General features: G+C 43.7%; 1 protein-coding gene across 1 annotated transcript; it reads left to right on the top strand.

The window, feature by feature from the left end:
- Positions 1-8,498: 8,498 nt before the first annotated feature.
- On the top strand, positions 8,499-16,088 carry SOX11 (SRY-box transcription factor 11). The gene has a single exon (XM_032104490.1). It carries the CDS (start codon positions 8,619-8,621, stop codon positions 9,828-9,830), a length of 1,212 nt encoding a protein of 403 aa, XP_031960381.1. The 5' UTR covers positions 8,499-8,618; the 3' UTR covers positions 9,831-16,088.
- Positions 16,089-16,556: the final 468 nt, after the last annotated feature.

The following is a 16,556-nucleotide window of genomic DNA, read 5'->3' as shown; positions in this document are numbered from 1 at the left end:
ATGAAGTTAGAGGCGCTATGATATTTTCATCATTGTGTAATAAAGCATCAGGAAACCTTCAAGCCTCTAATGTTATTGAATATCTTGGTGGTGTTGATATTAACAGTGCACAGTTTGCAATGTAAGGGAAGGAGGAGGGAGGAGGATGGATGGTTTTGGCTTTTGGTTTAAGGTGAACAATCTTCCCCAAATTAATTTGCTCTCCATCCTTAAGTGATTGGTACATCCAGGGTTGTGCATGTAACTGGAATCTCCTAGCATATCCATAAATAAGAAATAGTGGATAGAATAAGTGAATGTTTCTCATTTTTACTACAAAGAAAAGGCTATTAGGGGGAACAGTATGCTTGGGTTTCTTCTGGTTTTGGTGAATATTTAGTAATATTCTTTTAGGAACTGAAAGAACACAAAGTGATTTTCATAGTAATTAGTAATGTGCTTTTATATGCATATACACTTCTCATAGGTTAATAACCAAATTTATAACAAATTAATAAAAATAGAAAATTAAACCCAGTATTAACTGCCCAGTCACACTCAGCATATTTAATTCATTCCTGTGAATTCAGTGTGGTTTTGTGTAGAAATAAAATAAGCAGCATTTCTATGTGCATTCATTGTTTAGCTATTGTACAATTTCTTTTGACTGCTGATATTATTTATAACTAGGAGGTTTGTTTGTTTGTTTTCCATTTGGAAAAAAAAATAGGCAATGAAATATTTGTTAAATTTATTTCTTTTTTAAACAATGGTAATAGAAAGATTTACATGGACATAACAAAACAAGGACATAAAGAGCTTTATAAAGAACTTCATATAACCTTTTTTTCTCCAAATTTATACAACCAATAGGAATATTATGTGGTTTGCTTCTTTGTTCAGTAATGAAGCTCTAATTTCCACTTCCACTGTACAGCTGTTGTACTTCTCTCACTTGGATTTTGCCTGTACAAGCCCGAGCTCAGGATTACCAGCAAGAACAGTCTGGAGGGAGAAGTCAGGGCAGCCCAAAAAGCCCACATCCCAGCTTCTCCAAGCCAAGCTCTGCCAAAGCTAGGCAGAAGTAGATCAGATGGGAATACAGGGCACCTGCAGGATGTGCTGACTCCTTGCTCCAAGTGGCTCCTGCCTATGCTATGAAGCTTCACAGCTACATGGGAAGGAGGTTACGTCGTGCAGGCAGCACACACCCCCGAGCTCACCGGCTGGGACTCCAGACACACATCCAGCACACACGGGACTTTCACACCACACACGTGGGAGAGCACAGCTCAAACAAACCTCTGAGCTGGTCCCTGCTGGGGGACTCCACACTGATCTGAAAGGACAGGTCACATTATGGCAATGCCCTTGGGTATACTCAATTTTCTGATTAGGAAATGGCATGGGACTTCGGTGGCATTTAGGGCAAGGCCCTTCTAAGCAAAACTCCTGCAGATTTTTGCAGAATCCTGCTCATTGTGTGACTCCTGCAAATTAAAATCTCTCAGGCGTATGCCTCAGAGTAGATTTTTACTTATTTTATAATGGTGTATCTAAAGGGCAGTAATCAGCAGATCCGAATCCAGTGAGACTTGCTAAGTGTCTTTCCTGCAGGTCATTTTGCTGGCTCCTTCCTGATAGCGGACCCAAAGAAAACACCCTGTGTCCATTTTATAGGTTCCAAGGTTATTTGGCTGTCAGTGAGGGCTGTGCCAGCTGCAGCCCTCCACTGCTCTTTAGGAGGAAGGAAAAGGTAAATGATAAATCTCTGTGTCCATGTCTATTCAACTGTGCACATGCTTTATATCTCTAATGGGTATATTGGTATGACGCCTAATAAATACATTGTTACACATTTTTGTCACATCCTTGCTAAATTTCCACATTCTAAAGAGCCGGAGGGACTAGCAGGACCTCCTTCCCCCTCCCACCCAAAATAGCAAGCAAATCCAATGCAATAAGTATGATTATCATTCTAGACTTCATAACAAGAAGCTTTAAGCATATTCATAAATTAAGTACATAATGTAATAAATCCTATATGAGTTGTAAATAGTCTGCAACTAAGCAGGTTAACTGGCACACAAGTGTGAAATATTACACAGTGAAACCTGTGTGCCCTAAGAGACTACCCTAGGGTACTGACAAATACTTTACAACATCAAATTACCCATATTAAGCAAACTGGCTCTGCAATTTAGCCAGAAAGGGCCTATAATTGGTTCAGGGTACAACACTTTTTCCTAAGAGACCTGCTAAAACACTGTGGATTTCAATGTCTATAGGCCAGCAATAGAAATGTATAGCATTATGAATAAACTGTCACTTTGAATTGTTTTGATCTTTGTGGAAGATTTCATATCAATCAAAATAAAACATGTTAAAAATAAGTGTTTTCCATTTAATTTCATGTAACTGGTGGCTGAATAATTAAGATAAAATTGTTTTAAATTCATACATTAAATTTACTTGCATCAATTTTTCAGCAGAAACAAGTAAACATTTCCATTTAAACAAGCCTAGGAACAGTAATTTCTGATATCAAATAACTGCAATATAATCTCTTATGGGATTCCCCCCACGTTTTTTCAAGTATGATTTTCAGACACTTTTAATAAGAGACACATCTCTTCTAAATTGTTCTTCTGCCCTAAAGTGATCTGGTAAAAATGGCACGGGGGGCTTTGGATTCATTATCACACAGATTTTTCTACCCAATGAGCTCAGTTTGCAAGTAAATTTCTAACTGCCAGCTGCACAAACTCAGCCTGAGTCCTGGATCCCTTCCATCTCATGCATCACCACCAGTAATAAATGTCCTGTATGCCAGAATATGCCCTCCACGGCATCTGTGCAATCCCAGTGCCATCCGTGAATTTGCACAGGTGTTACTGGGGGCAGACGCTCAAATCAATAGGGTTACACACAAGTGGCTGAGGAAATTATCTCCCAAACAAAACTACCAGTATTACAATGATCTGTGGGATGGAAGGGACCCTGCCTGATTTACAGAGCCGGGTTTTAATCTCACAAAAAGTGTTTTGTCTTGCAAACAAAAATCTGAGAGGGCCGCAATGCACGTGGAACATCCCAACACTATTTTCATGCTGTTTCTTAGAGCATAAAATGGTTTCAAATGTACATGTTACTCAAAGTAAGATGCACTTTGCAATCAGGATATTATGAAAAATCAGTAAGTGATGTATCTAGGTGTGCTAAAACATCTTGTTGTGCAAGATCAGTATGTCAGGGCTGAGAGGAAGTGGCCCATCCATATTGTCCCAGTGAGACAGCACTGTCCTCCAACAATGCCTTAGGGGAGGGTGTTGGAGCAACAACATACTCCAGGACACCAGACTTCGATTCACCACATAGGTGCAAGAATAGGATTCCTTTCTGCTCCAATTTTAAGTCCTGGATTATTTCAACCCATGCACACAATCACAGTCTCTAGATGTCTTTGCTGATCACATGTTTACTAACAGTAAGCAATGTTTCTAGGACTACCTACAGGCAGCAGGCAGTTCAAAATCAGTGCTTCTGTCACAGCTCTGTTGTGTGGCCAGGAGTAGAGCTGGGCATTGAACAATGAGTAAGTGGAACACTTAGCTCTGGCAGGACGTGACTTAGGAGGAGCTGCTCCTGCTCCCACTAACAGCTTCTCTGGGCTCCAGCTGGACCCCTCCAGCAGCAGAGGGCCATGCTACTGGGGAAGATGCCACACTTGGTGCTGAGAAGCCAGAAAACCTCCCTCAGACTGCCCTCACCAGAGCAGTATCTGATGCACGTACTTTTGACAAAATAAAGATTTTTTGCAAACAAAATCAAGGTGAAATACATCTGGATACCTTTGTCTGCATTTAGTTTCAAACTGGATGTAAATTTTTTCTAGATTTTGATTAAACCAGTTTGTCCTCTCAAATGATTACTCTTTTTCAGTTAAATGAGTCCACTTCACCTCTTTATCTGAAGTTCAGTTGTTACACCTGTCAGTTCTGGGCACTTTCATTTTCAACACAAAGACTTTGTGTAAACCCGCTTTACACAATCCAAGAGCACGGATACCATGCTGAAAAGGGAGGAGAAGATACCATTTTCCTAGCAATGACAAGGAAGTTGGCTTTTTCATGTGAATTAGCATCTTAAGATAAAAACACTAACGAAAGGACGATTTACCAAATCTTAAAAAGCACAGCCTGTGAGCCTTTTCACTTTTTTACCCTGTGTTAGCTAACATGAAGTAAGACCACAGCTTATTTTTTTTCCCTCATGAATACGAGACACAAGCAATTTATGTTTATTCCAGAGAAGATCTCTAGGAAATGTGTCTGTGAACTAACCTTGGGTGTGACCCCTCCGTTCAGAATTCATAATATGTTTTCTATTAAGACAAAACCCTCTTGACACTGTAATTCTTTCTTCCATTCTGAATCCACAGCTTGTGACTGAAACCACTTCCCACACCTTGCAGAAGGTGCGTAACTCCAGCTTTCCCACACGTTCTCCAGGCAAAGTCATTTTGGGCTCTCCAGGCAAAAATCTGCTGCACAATTCAGAACAAGCAAGAAATAAATAGCCAAAAGAACACTGCACTCATAGTACTATTTATCGTCAGAGTTAGCACAGTAAAAATCTTGGCTTTCGGTTTACTCAAATTTAACACAGAGAGCAGGCACAGTAAGGAGATGAAATATCCTGCATTTTTTCTGAAACACTATTTCTTGAGCAACAAACTTTTTTTTGTTCATATTTAATTCCTCTTTGGTAGTCAAAATCTTGTAAGGACTGCATAAGGTCAGTCTCTTAACGCATCACTTCACCTTTCTAAGCGCTGATGGGGGTAGATGTGGGCACATTGGGCCACATGCAAAGGGCCTATATTCCTGCATGAAGCATTTCCTGCTGGCTTCAGGCCTTTGGAGGCACCTCACCAGCTTCTTGCCTAAGAAACCTCAGTGCTTCCACCACCATTCTCATGCCACACAGCACTCAGAATAACACATCCCCCGAGCTAGAGTACCTGGAAATCCAGTGTAGATGCAGGTGCACAAAACCAGACTCCATCCAAGGAGGAAAGCATTAAGCTCTGTAGTGAATCCTGTTTTACCTGGTTTTTTCCCCACTTTCTGGGGTAGCCCAGCCTCCTGTTGACCTAGATAATGGGAAAATGATTATTCATTTGAATTTCAAAAAAACAAGTAGTAGGCTGTTAGCTCTAACTGCTGCACTCTAGTAGGAATATACATGCACACATACAATTATTGAACTGCTTTTAGAACATAAAATTATTTAACAGTAATATCTACTTATTCATGCACATGTTTTAATCCGATTTCTAAAATCCTAGAGATTTTTTTTTTGCTTTATAGAGTGTGGCTATAATTTGTCAGTCTGCTTTCAGCTTCATTATCTTCCTAGTGCTACCCTTGAAATACAACAAAAAACAACCAAAACATAACATGAACAAGCATGAGAAAACAGTAATGCTGTTTATATTTAAAAGATCACTTTTGAGGAAAAATTGAAATGCTGCTAAGACACTCAGAAAATGAGATATAACACAAAAATAGAAAAATGGGATGTATGAAAATTATGTGATGCCCACAGTATTAATACACAGCCTCACAGGGACACACATGAAGGAGCAGAAATATCCCAGAAGTCTGGTGTAAGGACAGTGGCTTCAAATTACACCAAAGCTTTATTAAAAATGATCTCTCCTGATCTTAATGTGTTAAATGTCAGATTCTGTCACCCAGGTGTATGGAGTCCCAGTCTTATCAATATTGATTATATGGCTTCCATTGCAGTTGAATGAAAATTTTCCAAAATAGTTCATGGCTTTTCTAAAATGATTTGAAAAAAATAGCAGTACTTTGTTAAAATTCATTGATTTGATTCATTTCACAGGAAATAAAGATTTAATTTTTATTTGATCAGCTTGAATTTTATGCAATTGTATGACATAATCAAATCTCCCATAAATGCCAGCAACAAATTAAAACATTTTGACACTTTTCACTTTGCAAAATTACACCATTATTTCTATCTGGATTCAAAATGCATGTAAAAACCTGAATAGTGGTACTTACAGAAAAATACTAAAAAATAGGGTTAGGTGAGACATCGGTATTCTGCTGTCATCCTAGTAAGGTCCCAGCAGCATCAAAGCTGCCTTCCCTGAAGGCACTCAAGGACCTACACACTCCCGAGACCCCTGTCCACATCATCATTACAAGAAACATACTCTCAATTTTTATGAAGCCCTGGTCACACAGAAGGCTCTACAGTGTGCCCAGTCTGAGCAAATCCTCACCCAGATGGAGCACGAAGTACCAAACTCAGAGTCCTCTTGCAAGGAATGCCCTGTCCTGCCAACAGCCATCCCCGGAGAGACCACAGCTGACCACAGCTGCTACAAGAACTCAGGCACTCCCTCCCAGAGGTACTGCACCCTCTCCTCATGTGGTTTCTCTAAATTTTAACATTTTATGACAAGTTGAGAACCCTGCCAGTCAAATTTTCCATTTTATCTCCTGTGTCTTAAAGGATAGACTTTATTATGGAGCTAGATTGTACCACGAAGTGCAGTCACAGGGAGAGAGAGGTGGCAACAAGCCTCAGAGCAGAAATCATGGCTGGGGGCAGTCACGGAGAGGCAGAGCAGTGTTTTTCAAAATCCATCTTTACAATGAAGTAACTGAACCTTCTTCAGCTATGCCCTTTTCCTTCCCTCGACTCTGTACACCCAGCTGGGGTCGGGCAAGGAAAGTGACATAACACTATGTATCTGCCTGAAATGTATCCTTCAAACTCCACCTGACTCCTGACAAGTGCAGCTGAGACCCGGTAGCCCTAACCTATCCACACGGCTAAAAGAGGTGTGTGACATTTTTGGAGGGTTTTTTTTGTTTTTGTTCCTGTAACAGCACTAGCCACTCTGCAGCCCGATGATATCAGAGTCACATCATCCAAACACAGTAATTTTGCTGTAGTCTGAAGAAAATGAACCGCCGGGATAATTAGAGGATGATGTACCAGGGGACCTGCTGCCCCATTAGCACCAGTTCATAGGATGTGCTCTGGCAGAGGAGAGGCTGTGCCAGGGTTCATTCCTCTCACTGCCATTATGTCTGTATCCAGCCAGCAACCATCACAAAACTTATTAAACTTTTCTTTTTCTAAAAACTGCAAACGGTAGCTGGAAAACCACAAAGGAACCCACAAAACAGTATGTGAATTCATTTCCAGCATACACTTTGCAATTAAAATGACCATAGGTGCATAGCACACTGTCACGCTTGGATTTCAGACATTCTGCGATAAAAACAAACACGGGATTATCCGAATAGGCAGATCCGCTACGGCGTCCTGAATAACCTGATGCTTCCGGGAAAACAAACACACAAACAAACAGAAAATCACCACTGTTTGATGCTTTCTGCATATTTTCACCCTATACTTTGGGGAAGGCGCCTTTATCCTCTGCCTACACCACGCGGTAAAAGCCTCCAGGTGGGCGCGACGATTCTCACGTCCCTCCTGCAGACAGCCCGGGCCTTCCCGGGGGACAAGGGGAGCTCCCCCACGCCGGGCACCGCCGACCAGCAGGCCGGGGCCGCCGAGGCACCGTCCGTATCCGCAGGGAACCTGGAGCGCGCCAGTCTCTACCCTGCGTCTTCTCAGCCCCGTTCTCTACCGACCGGACACCGAAACAAGCCCTGGGAGGACAGGGAGCCGAAGCGCCGGGAGCGCTCCTCTGGGGGTTCAGGGGCCCAGCCCCGCCGCGCAGGAGAAGGAGGCCACGTGCGGACCGCGGAGAACGCTGAGCCCCGCCGAGCACCGCCCGGGCCCCCGAGGCGGGGCGGGTCCGGTCCCGCTGCGCCGCCAGAGGGGCCGTGGCCACGCCGCTGCGGCGGCCGCGGAGCGCCAGCGCCCCCTGCTGCCCGCCCCGAGCCACGCGGGGCTCCGCGGCCTCCGGAGGAAGCGGAACACGGGAGAGCCGCCGCCCCGCACCGCAGCGCAGCGCTGAGCGCCCGGCGGCGGGGGCCAGCAGGCAAAGCCCCCCGCAGCGGTACTGTCAACCCCCGGGCGGAGGGGAGGGGAGGGGAGGGGAGGGCCGGGCCGGGCCGGGCCGGGCCGGGAGCACCGGGAGCCAGGGAGCGCCGGCGGCGCCTCCTCCGCGGCCGCCCCCCGCGCGGGGGTGTGTCAGCGCGCCGCGGGGTGGGCGTGGCGGCGGGCGGCGCCGAGCGGCGCCATTGGCCGGCGGCGGGAGTGATGTCACCCATATGAGGCGCTGATAACGCGCGGCGCGCGGAGCCGGGAGTTTCGCAGAACGGGCAGCGCGCGCAGGGCGGGCGGCGGCGCGAGGCCGGGGCACGGGCACAGCGCGCGCCCGGCGCAGCAGCCCAGCCCAGCCGCGCCCGACCCGGCCCGGCCGGGCCCCAGCGCCGGCGCTGCGGTGCGGGCGGCACAGCCACAGCGCCCGCCCGGCCCCGCGGGCTCCGCCTCGCAGCGCGGCGCAGAGAGGAGCTCGGCGCGGCTCGCAGCAGGGGCAAGGTGCGGCGGTGGGAGGGGGCGGCGGCGGAGCGGCTTTGTTGGCTTGGAGGGGAGCGGCGCCTCGGCGAGAGCCCACCATGGTGCAGCAGGCGGAGAGTACGGAGGCGGAGAGCAACCTGCCCCGGGAAGCGATGGACACTGAAGAGGGCGAGTTCATGGCTTGCAGCCCCGTCGCTTTGGACGAGAGCGACCCGGACTGGTGCAAAACGGCATCGGGGCACATAAAGAGACCGATGAACGCGTTCATGGTGTGGTCCAAGATCGAGCGGAGAAAAATCATGGAGCAGTCCCCGGACATGCACAACGCGGAGATCTCCAAGCGCCTGGGCAAGCGGTGGAAAATGCTGAAGGACAGCGAGAAGATCCCTTTCATTCGGGAGGCGGAGAGGCTGCGGCTCAAGCACATGGCTGATTACCCCGACTACAAGTACCGTCCCAGGAAAAAGCCCAAAATGGACCCGTCGGCCAAGCCCAACGCTAGCCAAAGTCCCGAGAAAAACGCTCCCGCCAGCAGCGGCGGCAGCAAGAGCGCCAAGAGCTCCAGCAAGAAGTGCAGCAAGCTGAAAGCCTCCTCCGGCTCCTCGCCCCCCAAGCCGGGAGCCAAAACCGCCCACCACGGGGACTACGCGGGAGACGAGTACGTCTTCGGCACCCTGAAAGTGAGCAGCAAGACGGTCAAGTGTGTCTTCATGGACGAGGAGGAGGATGAGGAGGAGGACGAGGACGAGCTGCAGCTGCGGATCAAGCAGGAGGCGGAGGACGAGGACGAGGATGAGGAGCCGGGGCCACAGCAGCTGCGGCGGTACAACGTGGCCAAAGTGCCGGCCAGCCCCACCTTGAGCTCCTCGGCGGAGTCCACCGAGGGGGCCAGCCTGTACGAGGAGGTGCGGGGCGGCGCCGCGGCGGCGGGCGGCGGCAGCAGACTCTACTACAGCTTCAAGAACATCACCAAGCAGGGCCCGCCGCCGCCGCAGCAGCCGCCCGGCCTCTCCCCGGCGTCCTCCCGGTCCATCTCCACCTCGTCGGCCGGTAGCGAGGAGGCGGACGACCTGCTCTTCGACCTCAGTCTCAACTTCTCTCAGCACGGCCACGCCGCCGCCGAGCTGGGGGCGGGCGCCGCCGCCGGCAACCTCTCCCTCTCGCTGGTGGACAAGGACCTGGACTCCTTCAGCGAGGGCAGCCTCGGCTCCCACTTCGAATTCCCCGACTACTGTACCCCGGAGCTGAGCGAGATGATCGCGGGCGACTGGCTGGAAGCGAACTTCTCCGACCTGGTGTTCACGTACTGAGCGGGGGCGGCGGCCAGAGCGGGCGGCGAGAGCGGCGGAGCTGGAGCGGCGCGACGCCGGCGATGATGATGATGATCATGATAATGATTAAAAAAAAAAAGTCTTGTTTTCTTTAAAAAAAAAAAAAAATCTCGAAGTTAGTTCCGAGCCCGGGAGTTGTGATTTTATTTTTTTTATTACTTTTGTGTTTTTTTTAATTTTTATTACGTTTGGTGATCACAACAACAACAGCAAAGGCAAATGGGACTGGGGGAAAAATGATACAGAAGGCGCTGTTTGAAGCTTGTCGGTCTCTGATTGAAGTCTGGAAGATGGTCTGCAAAGAAGTCTTTTGGCAGCACAACTGTTACTCAAGGGGGTTTGTGGATTTTTATTTTTTTTTCCCGTGAGAGATCTTAACGAACTGTTCTGATTTTTTTTTTCTTTTTTTTCCGAAAGGGACCATTGCAACTTTTTTTGGAGGGAGAAAACTGATGTCTTCTATGCATCCGATTCTTAACAAAGCTGCAGGGAGCTTGAAAAAATGCAGACTGTACAAACGCTTACAAATAACTGAACTGACTTAAGATCAGAGTTTACTTTTCAGATCAAATTGTTTATGGTTTTACAAATGTGATTTCTACTTGCCAACTTTTTTTTTTTTTTGTAACTTGTTCCCTTATACCTCCTTGATTGAATACCAGACAGCCTAGACCTCAGTACAAAAAGGTATTGAAACATTTTTGATACATAACAGACCTCAGTCTTTTTTAAAAATTAATATATTTTCAGGCGTATTTTTGTACAGTGAAAAGGGAACATTCTTGCTGTGTTTTTTCAGTAAGACTTTTCAGGCACTTCTTCCCTTTTATTTTCTTTGTTTTTCTCTGTTTTTAGCATGCAAGTTTGTTGGTACGTTACGTCCTGGTTTTAAAAGGATTAAAATTTTAAAAAATAATCCTTGCATCTAAAGGCCTTGTGGTTTAAAAAAAAAAAGAAACAAACACTTTTTTTGTACAGCTATAGTTCAGATTTGTTCAATATTTGTAGGTAAAGATTTATTGAAAATGGTGATATAGACCTCAGAGCTGTTATCTTAGTTTAAAAGATTGTATATGTACTGTACTATAGTAGGACTTTATGTATCTCATACGCTGTGATATGTGGATGGGGCCCCAGATGGAAGGTATGAAACTGGATTCTCGATTTTAGCAAAAAAAAAAAAAAAAAAAGAAAAAAGGCACATAGTTTAAAAAGTTTCTCATGTTGTGCAATATAATCTAAAGTACAGACCATCTGCATATTTTGTAGCAAATGATGGCAAAAGCAGACTTGTGCACTGTCAACATCATAGCCTGTTTTTTTTTTTTTTTTTTTTTAATGCTGAAAGTCTGTATCTTTACAATTTTAATAAATCAGCTGGAACTGATAGAAACTCGTATCGCAATTAGTGTCTGTAGCAGTAACGCTGGAGATGCCGTGTTGTCACCCCTCTCCCGCGGAGGCGCGGTAGCTGTAGGATGTTGTGCATGATCAGAGCTAGGGGGGAAGGAGAGTCAGGACTGCTTCTTTTTCTTTCCTCCTCTCGTCGCCTTTTTCCCACCGGCTTTGCTCCGCGGGGCCGGGGTTTGCTTGCTGCGGGCTGTCCCGGGCAGTGGCAGGCTGGCTCGCCCCGGGTATTTTCGGCTCTGCCGCCTTCCCCCCGCCCGCCGGCGGGGAAAGAGCCCCGCTCCCGGGGGCGGCCCCGCGGGCCCCCCGCAGCCGCTTTCCAGGGCGGGGGGCTCCGGGCCGGGGGCGCGGCGGGGCCGGGTGCCCGTTCTCACCGCCGCCGGGAAGGCGACTCTCCCCCTCTGCATGCCCCCGGTCTTCTCCCCGCTGGGCTTTTTCCTCCCCCTCTCCCGTTTTTGATGAATAGCCTGGGCCAGACTCGAGGTGGAGATGCTGAGGGTAGCGGTGCTGCATCTCCTCCTCTCCGGGCAGCGCTCGGCCCGCCGGGGTGGCCCCGGCCCCTCCGGAGAGCCGCCCGCCGCTCCCGGCAGGCAGGACAGGGCAGGGGACGGGGGGTACGAGCTTCGGCTGTAGGTGAGCAGACTTTGTCAGTGTGCTTTTTATATATATATTTTTTTGGGGACTTTAGGAGCCATCGGATTTCAGTTGCGTGCTCTGAAATAGCTGCTGATGGCAATAGACAGACTCACAAGGTGGAAGTTTGTTTCTCAAGAAGTTTACTTTTTTGTCTGATAGGCATTGGTAAATTATTACTACTTTTTTTTTTTTATCCGCTAATTAATGATCCAGCTGTTTACAGGGACAATTCACTGTGCTGGTATTTTGGTGGCAACCACTGCTACAGGCTTTCAGACTTGCTGAAATGAAAATCCTGCATACGCATTTGTAAGGCATAATAAAACATAACATTAAAACCTGCATGCATGTTATGTTTAATCAAAGACAACTCTTAGGCATTTAAGTGGTGAGATATCTTACTTTAGGTTAGTTAAACTGGTAGTAAAATGATTAATATAATCTGATCTCTTTCTAATAATAATAATAAAACACTCATGATTCTAAATAAAAGTTGTTTGGCCTAAATCTTTGCTATCAGAAAAGAGATATAGCATATCTGGGAACTCAAATTTATGTCTTGCATTGTGATAATTCTTTATGAGAAACTGTGTTTTAAAACAAACTTAATTACAATATACAAGATATCCTTGGCAATGGATAGTCCTCAATAAAACAGAGTTTCTTGAATTTTCAGTTTTTGGTCTCAAATGATTAGTGTGTTCTCCATGTAATAACTTAGAAATCAGACTGAAAACAAATGACATTTATCTCTTCTAAGGCAAAAGACTGAAAGAAAATAGATACACTGAAGTGCTCTAGCCTAGCCATTCACTATCCTGCTATCAAAAATCCTGTTTTGGGCTAGGGTGATGGAGTAAGTTGATCAGGTTCTAAGTCTTAAAACTGAGCCAAAATTCTCTTAGTAATTCTTCAAGCTATCATGAGGGTAGGGTGACTTGTTCTTTCAGTCCCTTTCTTCTGATATGCATCCTTGTTTATTAAAGTGATAATAGGCAGTGTCATTAAACATTTGTGCTTTGCAGATGTTCAATGAGTTATGAATGATTATGGTCAAATACAGGCTGCATTTAGTTTGCATTGTAATAAGGTCTGTGTCTCAGCCTACAAAAATTTTGACTGCATATATTTTTAGAAGCTGTTTTTAAAATTACCATTTAAAATATTAGTCAAGGATAACTGATTTAAATGATCCAATTAAAGAGCAGTCAGGCATATTTTAAAAGAGCAACAGGTCTACTTTAGTCAAAGAATATAATACCCACTCAGAAGTATATCTTTTCTTTCTTCTAAATGGGAATTATACTGTACTATATCAGAGGAATATTTTGAGTATATGGTGCAGGGAAACAATTTTTTTTGCCAAACACTTGCGTTGCTTTTATTTTAGAGTTTATTATTGCATATTGTTCAAGGAAAAATTAGGTAGTGTTCTGTTTAAGCCACTGCATAGTTAGGGCTGAAGTTTGATGCTGTTGAATGCCTAAGCTCCTACTGATCTCAGTGAGAGTAAAAAACAATCTTCTACTCATGAAAAATAGCATCTGCTAAGCTACTCTTTTTTATTTTATTTTGTCATTAATAATAGTCATACCTTCTGTACCTTATGTTTCTTTTTTTTTTTTTTTTTTTTTTGTACATAGGAATCTTTGTTGACATGCTAGAGCAGTCCTGTTGCAGGCCTGGTATCTCCTGTGGCCTTTTTCCCCACATTCCTTGCATTTGTCTCTGTACAATACTATTCTATGTGTAATAGGACTCAGTGATAGGAGGGAGAAAAATGAGCTTTTCTATGTTGAAAGACAATTTACTTGCTAATACTGAGGATGTCAACTCAATGTAAAACCTAATCAAACATGCTGATTCTTTTCATCTTTAAAATGAACATTTTTTTGCAAACCTTTTTTGCCTTTTTGATGTTTTTACTCTGTTTTTTTCCCTTCATTTTAAAAGAACCACAATTAAGAAATATTTTCTTTTACTAAGAAAAGACTTTTACAGTCTTTTACTAATGTGGTAGAAAGGCTCATTCCAAGCGTCCTTTAAGTGCTACATGCTCTTTAGGCATTCACTGACATTCAGATGAAACTTCAAGTCTATTGAATGTGATTTGCATGCGTGCAGTATGATCCTTCACTCCTGCCTTTTTGAGGAAAGCGCAACTCTGTTGTTACACCGGGGAGAACTGGTGTGGGGTCAAAGTCAGGGCCATATAAGTTTTAGGTGTTTGATAATCAAAACAGTTCATTAATTCCATTTTACATCTTCACAATTGTTGCCTAGTAAGGCCTTAAACCTGCTCTGGTTAAAAAAAAAAAAATTCTCATTGAGTTTAATGGGAGTTTTTGCCTCAAGGGCTGCTGGCAGGATAGGTGTCTTAGTTCCTCCTAACCTTCATTTGTAAGAATGGCCAGGAAAAAATAAACAACAAAAACTTAATACAATGAGTTGCCTTACATTTCCCCTATTATACAGTTGTATTTCTTTGATTAATTTCCTTTCCCCTCACTCACATCCAAGGCTGTGATTGTTTTTGTTTTTCTTAATTTTTTTGCACACTACCTATACCAATTAACTGCCTAATTAGTTTTATCTTCTCTACATGGATGCAGTGAATTTGTAAGAGAATTTCACAAGCAAGTAGTTTTTTAGTGAGTTTAAAATAAATAGAGTTTTAAAGACCTATTTTTATATTCAATATAAAGCACAAATGTGCAGAAAATGTAGAATGACTTACAAAAAGGGAAACAAAAGTTCGTAATATTTCATGTATAAAAGTAATACCTTCTTTGGGGTGAGATTCTCTTAGAAAACCCAATACTTATGCCAGTGCAAAGATAGGAATATTTTAAAAACTCTTAGAAAAATTGTGATTGACAGCAATTTAAAAGGAATGACTTCTGTAGATACAAGGAAACCCCTAAAGCAATATGGATAAGAAGGGGTGAATGGTTTTCAATGATGAACAACAACCTGGAAGTGTGAGAATGGAGGTTTCAATCCTTATTAATTAATCAAATTTCTTCTTTTGTGGTTAGTTACATCTGGATTTTCTGTGAAGTGCAATCTTGCAGGATGAAAAAGTGCAAGGGTGCCAAAATTCTAAGACTTGTGAAAGTTCAGAAGCAGGTTTGATTTAGAATTATTGAATAGGGCTTCAGATTTTGGTAATTCACACTTCCAGTAAAATCAAGACATTGATTTACTGCTTGAAGAAATTTGATCAAGTAATAATGATTAATCCAGGAACTCCCATTGTCACAATTTGTTTTTGTTTCCATCATCCTGCTTATCTCCAAAACCAACTTGCCTCAACTCCTGGCAAAGCCAGGGAGAAGAGTTATATGCCATTGTTAGTTCATTTACAATTTGTATCTGGTTTTGCTCTTGTACATACGTTGGCGTTTTGGAGTCTTTACATAAATGCTGTGATACTTTTTTTCTTATTTCCTTTTATTTTTTGGTGGGCTGTTTTAAAATGGAGGCCTGTTTTCCAATGTGGGACTTTTGATGGTTACAACATTTCAATGATGTTGCATGATGGCCACAGGTGGGGGAAATTGAATGTTTTAGAGCAGTTTTTCAAGCATGACACTTTTAAAATATGTAATTTCAAAGACTTTTCAAGGCCACATGAAATTAGTTTTCATAGCCACTCCAGGTCTTGGGGGGAAAAGCTGAAAAGTACTTTTGTTTAGAAGTCTGAGTGATGGTGGGGGGGAAACCTTTTCTTGAGGTTTTTGCATGCCAGTGCACGGCCCATTGCTGTGAGAGAAGGAAGATGGTAAGGCTGCTTGAGGCAATGCACTGGAGGACAAAGTGTTTTCTAGCACTAGAAAAAGAAAATGCATGGCAAAGTTTTGTCTTCTAGTAGACTATATAGCATGCAGAGTTTAGTATGTGTCAAAACAGTGTATGACATTGCTGTATCAAAGTTGTAAAATTAAGCATTATTTATTGAAAACTATGTATTTTTTTTGTAAAAACCTGATCACCTAGAGGATTAATATCAGTGACTTGTGCTAGTGCTACAAACTTAACCAGCTTCTTTACTACAGTACTTGATATGCAGTGTTAATGCTCAGGGTTGAAACCAGTCCACTCCAATGTCTTTTTTTGCAAGAGTTTTTAAATAAAGGAACAACATAATGCAATTGTTCAAAAGACTCTAATAAAAATGTGTGATCAATCTTCCTATGTGGTTTTACGTGGATTTTTTTTTTTTTCTGGTGTTGCATTTGGTAAATGCAGTTCAGCTATTACAGTGAATCCACTCCTCATTCTGTGGGCACCTAAAGCTGAAAGTTAACAGGAATGTTATATCTTTCAAAAAAACCCTTGACAGATAGTTATGGTCCAAGTAGCGTGTACTAAGTGCTGTTCTGGGCATGCCTGAGAGACACTGAAATAGAGAATAAGCCAATTAGCTTCCTTCTTTTCTGGTTAAGACTCCGGATAAAACAATAAAGTATTTTATGACAAACATTTTTAACTTTACCTTAAAGCTGACCATGAAAGAATGAAATAAGATGGATTACATGCCAGCAAACCCCATTTCTCTTCTGTATCTTTTTCTACAAACAATTTACCATCTAAATGTATTTTGGCATAGAAAAAATCATTCTGTATTAAGATTCTAGTTATGAAAATGTTTTTATGAAA

This window comes from Corvus moneduloides, chromosome 3 (assembly GCF_009650955.1).
Source record: "Corvus moneduloides isolate bCorMon1 chromosome 3, bCorMon1.pri, whole genome shotgun sequence".
Lineage (NCBI taxonomy): Eukaryota > Metazoa > Chordata > Aves > Passeriformes > Corvidae > Corvus > Corvus moneduloides.
The sequence above is the reverse complement of the archived record's forward strand: the minus strand, read 5'-3'. Positions and strand labels throughout refer to the sequence as shown.